This window comes from Pangasianodon hypophthalmus, chromosome 17 (assembly GCF_027358585.1).
Source record: "Pangasianodon hypophthalmus isolate fPanHyp1 chromosome 17, fPanHyp1.pri, whole genome shotgun sequence".
Taxonomy (NCBI): Eukaryota; Metazoa; Chordata; class Actinopteri; order Siluriformes; family Pangasiidae; genus Pangasianodon; species Pangasianodon hypophthalmus.
Genome location: NC_069726.1, coordinates 5,304,641 through 5,314,853, shown reverse-complemented (window position 1 = coordinate 5,314,853; position 10,213 = coordinate 5,304,641). Strand labels below are relative to the sequence as shown.

Sequence of the window (10,213 nt, the reverse complement as noted above, 5' to 3'; positions counted from 1 at the left end):
TAACATTAACTGACTATATTTAAGTAAGTTAGCCTGTTTTCTTTGCTAATGCCAGGTTAGACTAGCTAACATAAACTGGCAAGGCAGCAAGTCAGATTCTAGCTAATGGTAAATGTTGGTTATTTACAGGATATATTACTTCTGGTTAATACATTAGCAAACTATGTAGCATTAGTCATGTATACGATCAACAAATTTAGATGTTGAATGATGTTTTCAGGCAAAACGGCATATTTGCTTTAAACACAAAAATCATCTTCTAATAGCTTTAGGTAAGTATTAAGGTTACTTTTTTGACGACATCAACTTCATTTCATCTGTTAGAAACATTACAACAACACGTTTTAATATTTAATGCTTGAATAGATTTAGGATTTACATTTTTCTTTCACTTGAGTGCATTTTTTTTTTTTTTTTGGGCAGGATACTTTTACTTTTAATTGCGTAAGATTTTGACATTATCTACATCTACATCTATATCTATATCTATATCTATAGTTTCAATTAAGGATCATTTCTTTTCTCAGTACCTTGTCCACTTAAGTATAATTTCTCAGTACTTTGTCCACTAATCTTAACAGCAAAAAAAAAAAAAGCATACTGAGAATACACAATATTTAAAGGCCAAGGTGAGAGAGAGAGCCATGTGTCTGCAAGCCTGAAGGGACCAGCCGTGTTCTGTTTAATCCTCCTGTCATTAGGAGATGTTCTGTGGCACGGCCTGGTTGGCAACCCTGGCGTTCCGCTTGGTCGCTCGTGCCCCCGGCTCTGGTGGGGTACGGCTTTGCATTATTGTCTTGTAACTGGTCCAAAAAGCTGCCTGTCTGTGACCCATGTGGATAGATACACATGAACGGGTCTGCACAGATACACCCGATGTCTTTCCAAGATCTCTGTGTCATCCTTTTTTTTTTTGTCTTCGGTGCCAAATGCTTTATTGGGTTCTTTCTGGACTCTGTATCGCATCATTGCACTCAGACCCAGGCGAGGATTAGCACAGAGGTAGGTGCCATGTCTTATCAGTAAAGTTTTATTTAACACTAAACGGTAGCAGTCATAGCTCAGTGTACTAGTGAACAGAAGCTTGTCCGTTCAAATCCACCACTAGAGAGCCGCTGTCGGACTCTTAAGCAAGAACCGTAGCTTGTAGGAGATCAGCTCTGTGCTTGGATTGGATAGTTGAAAGCAGCTGTTAAAAGAATTAATGGCAACGTTTTACAATAAGGTTCACAACCAAGCATGCACTCACTGCCCACTTTATTAGGAACACCTATATCTGCTGATTTGATTGATTAATCTGCCAGTGTTGCTACCAGTTTGAGTATTGGAATATGAGTTCTTGGCTGACAGGAGTGGAACCAGATGTGGTCTTCTGTCATTGTAACCCATCCGCCTCAAGGTTTGACATCATGTGCATTCTGAGATGCTTTTCAGCTTACCATGGTTGTAAAGAGTAGTTATTTTCATTTGAGTGTATTTATTATATATTCTGTTTAGCTTATTGTATACAAATGGACCGTTAATAATCTAAATGAGCCTCCAATTCACTGTATTAATTAATCAAACAAGTTATTTTTTTTAGCTTCAGCTAATGTATATGCCTCATTATTTGCTTATGTGCTAAAAATTAGTGCGTTTATTAATTTGTCATGATGAAAGCATTACTATTAACACATGCATATTCATGGGCCTTATTATAAAGTGTTACAGAATTAATCTGCTTTAGAGGCTTGATTAAGTACTGTAGTACACATGCTAAGTCATTTTTTATAGTTTTTACAACATTTGGAAAGGGATTTTTTTACTGGTCTTTATTTTATTGCTGATTTTATTACACACCACTCGTAAAAATCAGTCCATGTGAAAACAGTTTGTCTATATATATAAGGCCAAAGCAGCTCCTGAGGCATTATGGCCGCTCAATACAAAAGCTCCAAGCCATAGCATTACAGCAGCGTTTGAGTGGCCTTTCTGTGCCTATCAATCACCCTAAACTATTTTGCTCCCATCCAAGCAGGCAATGAATTTGGCCCGGATTCATGACAAACAAAAGCTAAAGAAATTTTGGGAGCAGAAGATAGAGAGACACCATCAGATGACTGGGAAGGAAGAAGCCAGAATGAAGAGGAGCGCTTTATCAAAGTACGTACGCCTGCCACATCAAGCACCGGCTCAGCCTAAATGACTTTCCGTAGGGAGAAATGGTTCTTTATCAAAAACATGTTCTTCGTTTCTGTCAAAGAGACTTTTATTCAGGGCTTATTATTGTCTGGCAGGGGTGATTACCAAGAAAACCCCTGTCTATTAAATCAAAATTGGAGATCATTGTGAAAAATGACTCGGGGTCAGGGAGCCATATGTGCAGTGAAGGAATACATGGTTAAGGCTGCAAGGGAAGAAGGAAAGAGATGATTAGATTTAGTCTTTTTTTTTCATAAAAAGCAGATTTTCAGTAGTTTCTTGGTTCCATTTTATATGCAGCTAAAACCAGCACCAGTTGGTCAGTTTTATGAAGACGCCTTCCTCAAATTCCACCACCATGACCATGACTGTTTCTGAATCTTTATGGGCCTTGAGTAACATCATACTGGGATGACTCAATTAACCATTAGGCTGCTGTTTTCATAGATGAATGTAAACTAGGTAGCTTGCTAGCAGCCTAATTTCATGTAGTTTCATTTGAACTACAAGTGAGAGCAGAAAAACAATTAAGTAACAAGCTTGAGCTCACTGTCCATTATTACCAAAAGATATCATATATCTTATATAGTGTATATATTTATAAAAAATAAAATCATTCTTGCATTCTTACAGGGCCTAAACAATTAATGTATAACTAGAAATATAGTTTCTATAGCTAGAAACAGCCCTATTATTATTATTATCATGTATACCACATGCTCGATTCTGATTGGTCCGTAACATTTATGAAAGGAGTCTCCAGTGTCAGGACTGTGTAAAAGGCAATATGTTTTCCACCATGGGAATATCTTCAGGACAGAGGAGTTTGTGCGTTCAGGTTTCACTATTTTTATCTTCAAGAAAGAAAAAAGAGAGGCTGGTGAGGGCATGTCTGTTTACAGCTGCTATAATGCAAGTGATAACAGCAACAAACATGTCTTGTAAATGTTTCACAACATTAAACATAACCATAAATGCTTAAAAGTATAATGTGTCATTCTTTACTAAATAAAAATTGCTAGCATTGGCAAATTGCTGTGTTATAAGAGAAATAAAACACTACAAGATGTGTTGTTATTGAAAAAATAGTCCACTTCCAGGTGATAGCAGTACCTGTGCTTTGTGTCAGGCCAAATCACACAACCTGAGTGTTGATTATTTATCTGTAACAGTGCTCCTTTTTCTGTATTTATGTATGTTACCATCATCACCCTGCTCAGTATTTCAAGATTTTGTTCTCTGTGATGAGTTAAACAAATAAAAACCTCCGTTGTATTAAATATATTACATTTACTACACTACAAAAGTGGGTAATACGCATTATTTAATATGAGAGTAATAGAGAATGTGTTGTGCCATAAGAGAACTCGACTCAGTCTGTTTCTGTTTACAGCTCAGTAATAAGAATGTAAGAGAATGGGGGCAGAAGATTGATTTATCTCAAATTAATGTAACTCCAAATCCTAGCAACTTTCCTCTGATGTGTGTAGATGCAATTTTCTGTTTCTTTCTTTTGCCGTTTCTGTCTTCCATAAGGCTGGTATGGATTAACACATGCAGTACAAGCACACACTAATCCCCTTGCTTTGGTAATAAATGAGAACATGTTGTTCTAGGACAGCTACAGATACATATGCTGCTCTCTGGGCCTGTAATGAATGTATAGATTGTTTATGCTGACCCAATACAAGCAGTTTCAGGGCAAATCCATGGGTTTATTAAGAAGAGAAGCTACATAAAGTGTAAATCGTTTAAAGTTACACTTGAGGCTGACTTTAGTTTGGGGTCAGAATGCAATCCCTGAGCCGTGCTTATTCAGTTTAGAGTGAAAGTTGGCACCTCCCGTGGCTAAATGAAAAAAAAATTTATATATGTTCATCTACAATCTACCTACAAAACAACAGAATATCAAGAAGTTAAAAATAAATTGTGGATGTATCCCACAGCAAGGCAACAATCCAAAACTTAAGGAAAATCAGCAGAACAGTAGTTTCCAACTTCTGCTTACAGACTTAATTTGAAGAAGAAAGTGGTGGAAAGGGGGTGCAAACTTTTGACAGCATGTGACGGAAGCTAACACCCTATTAATATTGTTGCTATAAATTAATTTCCCCTTTATGCTATAATGTTATGCAAACTTTTTCAACCGTCTATTTAACTATTCAGCTAATGTTGACAATTCTTGTGGCACAGAATGCTAAGATCGTGACTCTCCACAGGTTACGGAAGGAGTGGATCCAGAGGCTGCTGATTCGGAGCCATGGCGTGAACGGAAATATGAGCGGAGAGGAAATGAAAAAGGATTGAGGCCTTTTTTTTAGGACTGAGGATAGAAAACTCTTTTTTTTTCTCCCATCATAGATGCATGCAGTTCACTCATGTTTGCTTTTTGCCCACTGGATATTAATAAAATATAGCATAAGCCTAAATTTAAATTGTGTGCACGCGTACCTTTGTTCAGAATGATTAGGATGTAGCTATATGATGGGATTTAGCTTTGTAAACAGCAGTGTTACAGAGTGATACATGTGGTATATTTAGGTTATTGGCCACTAGCCACTAGCCACTATGCATCCTAACATAGAGCTAAAATACTATATATTGAGAGCATGCTGGTCACATGATTGCTTTCTTTCCTGGAGAGACTGCACCATTATCAAACCAGTCGGCCAGGCTGTCTTTTTAATTACAATAAAACAACACACACATGTATTTAGTTTGCTTTAAGAAATGTTGGCACAGTGGGTATTGTTGCTGCTTCACAGCTCAAGGGTCCCAGGTTCAATCCTGAGCTCAGGTTACTATCTGTGTGGAGTTTCACACATACTCCCTGTGTGCAGGTTTCCTCTGGGTTCTCTGGTTTTCTCCCATTTCCCAAAGAAGGGATAGATCCACGCTAAATAGACTCTGAGTATGAATGTGCTTGTGTCTGCATAGTGCTTTACAATGGACTGGCATCCCATTCAAGGTGTATTCCCGCTTTGCACCAGTGTTCCCGGTATGGGCTCCAGATCCACCATGACCTTGATGAGGATAAAGCACTTAATGAAGATGAACAAGTGAGTTTCTCCTTAATACCTTCAGCACAGGCACCACTAGGTTTCTGTTTACAGCTTCACTCCAAAAAGGCAAATTGTTTCTGCTACCATATTCAGTTCATTTACACATTACACTATATCTTCGTGCCATACTTGCATAAATATTCACCCCCTTGAACTTTTCCTCATTTCTTAGTGTTACGACCTGGAACTAAAATAGACTTAATTGGTATTGTAGCCCATAGTATTGAAGTGGGAGGGAATTTATGTATTTTGCAAAATTATAAATAACGTTTTCTGTAAGTAAATTTACAAATAAAGTTAAAAACTAAACTGTGTGACTTCTGATGGCACCAGAACTAATTTAGGGGTTTGATAGCATATGCTGTGACACGGCCACAAAACAGAGAAATTGTGTTCATTTCAAACATTGAAATCATTTCAAACATTTCAAATAATCCAGTGTTAGTTTGTTTGTTTATATTTTTGTTATGGTTATTTATATCTGTGTGTTGTTTATTGGGTGGGGGGAGGGGATACACTGAATTGGAATATGGAGGGACTCATATTGTTAAAGGCTACCTTTTAAGGAAATGGTAACTGGCAGCCATTTTGTTTTAAGGTGATGGCACATGGTGTGACTGGGGCATGCTCTGAGTGGCTGGCAAACAAAGGTGCTGGGAGGTGCCTTGCTGTCATTGGGGCCAGTGCCATGGGTTTAAGATCTATCTAGCCCATTGACATGGGGAATACCTGATTGGGGTTGAGGCCTATTTTTAGTGAACAAAGACGTTTTCTCTGTCTGGGATCATTTGTGGATTATTTTTCCCTTTTCCTGTTCCATTACACGTGGAATCCAGAAATCCCTGCGAAGATAACATGGGTGAGACTGATTGGGTTTTTTCTTACTTTTTCCTCTTTTGCACCTTTTTCCTTTTTGCTGGGATTATTGTTTTTTTTTTTTTGTGGACTGCTACTTTGCTGTGGATTCTGATTGATGGTATTTGGATATCTGTGCTTTTATAGGACTCATGGACTCATAATAGCTCTTGCCTTTTGGACTTTACTTATTTACCTTTTATTGTGCTGTTCAGTGTGCTGTGGGGTTGAACAATGTTTGTGTGAACCCTATGTGTCTATTAATACATGCCTTGATCATTGAGAGTCTTATGTTTTTCTTAAGACCGAGTTACGATTCTTAGGCCATGTGGTATCAGGAAAAGGAGTGGAAGTGGATCCAGAAAAGACAGTTGCTATTACAAACTATCCCATTCCTCATGATCTTCCTTCATTGCAGAGGTTCTTAGGCCTGATTGGATGGTACCATAAGTTCATTCCACTTTTGGCTGAGCTTGCTGCCCCATTGTATCTTTTGCAGAGGAAAAATGTTGCTTGGACATGGCCCGAAGAATGCCAGCAGAGTGTGGAGAAGCTGAAAGCAGCTCTGCAACAAGCCCCTGTGCTGGCCCAACCAGATCTACGACATCCCTTTCAAGTGCAAACCGATGCCAGTGCTACTGGACTGGGAGCTGTACTTACGCAAAAGATTGACAATAAAGAATTGGTTATCGCTTATGCCTCAAGATGTCTAAGGGGAGCAGAACTAAACTATTTGACGTCAGAGAAAGAGTGCCTTGCGGTTGTATGGGCAGTAGAAAAATGGCACCATTACTTGGAGGGGGTACCCTTTGTAGTATATACTGACCATGCAGCATTATCGTGGGCCTTTAACGCTCCAAAGGCAACATCCAGACTTACCCGATGGACCTTGAGACTGCAACGGTTCCAATTTCAGGTGCAGTACAGGAAAGGGAGAATGAATGTGGTACTTGATGCCCTGTCAAGGTCCAGTCAGGATCAAGCGACTGTGGCAACATGTGTAGCCAAAAGGATCTCCCTTTGGAATTTTGAGTTGCCCACCTCACTGGCTGGGATAGCAGCATTTCAAGAACAAGATGAGCATGTAAAGGAATTGATGGCCAAAGTAGATATGAAGGATGAGCTAAGTGATCGGATGAGATGGGAAATCCAGCAGGGCGTGTTATATCGAGTTATGCCATATGCTGGTGGTGGCAAATACCAGTTGTTAGAGCCCAAGTCACTTGTCCTCACTTTCATCGACTACTTTCACAATAATCCTTTGGGGGCTCATCTTGGGAGGATGAAGACCCTATTGAAAATCTTGGAGGTGGTATGGTGGCCTGAAGTTCGGAAGGATGTGTGGAAACATGTTAAAGAATGTATGGTGTGTCAGCAATACAAACCTTCCAATACAAAACCTCTGGGTTTTCTACAATCAACTGAAGTAAATGAGCCAGGTTATATGCTTGGCATTGACCTTATGGGACCCTTACCGAGAAGTAAGAAGGGCAGTATCTTTCTTCTGGTAGTGGTTGACTACTTTACGAAATGGGTGGAACTTTTTCCTTTAAGAGTCAGTAAAACACCATGCATCTGTCAAATCTTGAAGGATGAAATATTCAATCGATGGGGAGTGCCTAAGTACATCCTTTCAGATCGAGGCCCACAGTTCCTCAGCCAGCTCTTGGTTGACTTGTGTAAGAACTGGGGTGTGACTCAAAAATTAACCACCAGTTATCACCCTCAGACCAACCTTACTGAAAGGGGGGGGACTCTATGACACGGCCACAAAACAGAGAAATTGTGTACATTTCAAACATCGAAATCATTTCAAACATTTCAAATAATCCAGTGTTAGTTTGTTTGTTTATATTTTTGTTATGGTTATTTATATCTGTGTGTTGTTTATTGGGTGGGGGGAGGGGATACACTGAATTGGAATATGGAGGGACTCATATTGTTAAAGGCTACCTTTTAAGGAAATGGTAACTGGCAGCCATTTTGTTTTAAGGTGATGGCACATGGTGTGACTGGGGCATGCTCTGAGTGGCTGGCAAACAAAGGTGCTGGGAGGTGCCTTGCTGTCATTGGGGCCAGTACCATGGGTTTAAGATCTATCTAGCCCATTGACATGGGGAATACCTGATTGGGGTTGAGGCCTATTTTTAGTGAACGAGGACGTTTTCTCTGTCTGGGATCATTTGTGGATTATTTTTCCCTTTTCCTGTTCCATTACACGTGGAATCCAGAAATCCCTGAGAAGATAACATGGGTGAGACTGATTGGGTTTTTTCTTACTTTTTCCTCTTTTACACCTTTTTCCTTTTTGCTGGGATTATTGTTTTTTTGTGGACTGCTACTTTGCTGTGGACTCTGATTGATGGTATTTGGATATCTGTGCTTTTATAGGACTCATGGACTCATAATAGCTCTTGCCTTTTGGACTTAATTTACTTGTTTACCTTTCATTGTGCTGTTCAGTGTGCTGTGGGGTTGAACAATGTTTGTGTGAAGCCTATGTGTCTATTAATACATGCCTTGATCATTGAGAGTCTTATGTTTTGCACATGCTTTATTGAATTGATGGTTGATCAGCTGTTCAAAATAAGATTACCCTAAAAGAACTCTTTGGTAACAATGAGACTTAGAGTAAGATAAATTTAACTGTTACAATGCTGGGGGTGAATACGTATGCAACCACAACTTTTACTTCTTTTTTCATTCAGATTCATGATTCAGATTCATCAGATTCATGACCTATAAGCCAGTTAAGTCCATTTCAGTACCAGGTTGCAACACTACAAATGTGGCGGGGCGGGGCGGGGGGGGAGGGGGGGGGTGAATACTTACGCTGTATATTGGCCTAAATTATATTATGCATACTGGATCAGATCAAGATGAATGTGCGTGTATTTTGGGTTTGTAAGCACAGTGCTATAGGAAGATCCTCACAAACAGAAAAAAAAATTAAAGCAAACTTAGAACACGTGATGTTTTTTTTAGAAACCAGGGAAAGTAACAGAAAATAAGTTTCTAAGAAGCTTCTTCAGCAAAACTGCCTGAGAAGTTTCTGTTTCATGTAAAGAGAGTGCTGACATGATTACCAAATGCACTAGAAACAGGAACTTGGTCAATATGGTAGATGAAAAAGTGGAGGAAGAACCACTTTCAGTCAAGAAACAGATTCCCTGTGATAGCACACATTCAAATAAATAAATAAATAAATAAATAAAACAAACATTCTACCTGCACAAATACTTGACACAGCAAAAATAATTCAGGTTTATTTTTGTCTTTTGGTGCCACCCAGTGGATAACACAGAATATTAAAAACATTAAGACCTCTTATGGCATTTCATTTGTAGACTCATTGCTCAAAGACACAAACTGCACTGTAACTATAACATTGTGCAGCTGGTAACCATGTCTGTGTTTAATAACACTCACCATGAAAGCAGAACTTTTGCTCTCCAGTCCAAGCAGCATTCATAATGAGGTAAAGGCTTTATGTCAATAAAATATCAACACAATATTAAAATATAAATAACTTGAGGAATATATTGATATGAATGCAGTAATTCAATCTTTTTGTTTAAATGAATGGAATTAACTTTTCCTATACAAAACCTATGGTGATGCATAACCTTTCATTTTCCATTTTAGTTTCATCATAAGGCAGGGCAAAAATTTGTAATGCATTTTGATTTTTTTTTATTTTGTGATAATTTTATCATTAATTTATGTCATTCGTAACGAAGTATTTCTTTATGACGTAAATGAATTATAAACTTCATTTACTTGTCATTTAGGAACCTCATGTTGTAAATTAGAAGGAAATAATAAGCTGGCAATTTTTAAAACCTTTCCAGAGTGAAAGAGTTAGAAACTGATAATTGAAGTAATGGATGAATTAATTAAGTAAAGAAAGCAAAGTCTGAATGGAGTCATATCTTGTTCTGATTGGTTATTTAAGTCTTGTGTCCTTGATTGTTTGGTATATATAGCCCTCATGTAGCCATTGTCTCTTGTTGTGTATTGATGTTGTAACCTGCTGTCTGTTTGAGTCTAGTTTGTTCATGCCAAGTCAAGTTTGTCCAAGTTAAGTCAAGTCTTTATTTGTATTTTGGTTTTCA

At 38.4% G+C, this 10,213-nt stretch overlaps 1 protein-coding gene across 1 annotated transcript; it reads left to right on the top strand.

The window, feature by feature from the left end:
- The first annotated feature begins 2,020 nt into the window (after positions 1-2,020).
- On the top strand, positions 2,021-4,488 carry LOC113544764 (protein FAM240C). The gene is made up of 2 exons (XM_026943700.3): positions 2,021-2,142; positions 4,401-4,488. The coding sequence occupies exons 1-2, from the start codon at positions 2,021-2,023 to the stop codon at positions 4,486-4,488; spliced, it is 210 nt and encodes a 69-aa protein (XP_026799501.1).
- The last annotated feature ends 5,725 nt before the right edge of the window (positions 4,489-10,213 follow it).

Bases quoted from the DNA above. Each gene is read 5' to 3' on its own strand.
- LOC113544764 (XM_026943700.3), top strand. From the start codon at position 2,021: ATGAATTTGGCCCGGATTCATGACAAACAAAAGCTAAAGAAATTTTGG. The intron at 2,143-4,400 runs GTACGTACGCCT...GACTCTCCACAG, and splicing joins AAGAGGAGCGCTTTATCAAA to GTTACGGAAGGAGTGGATCC.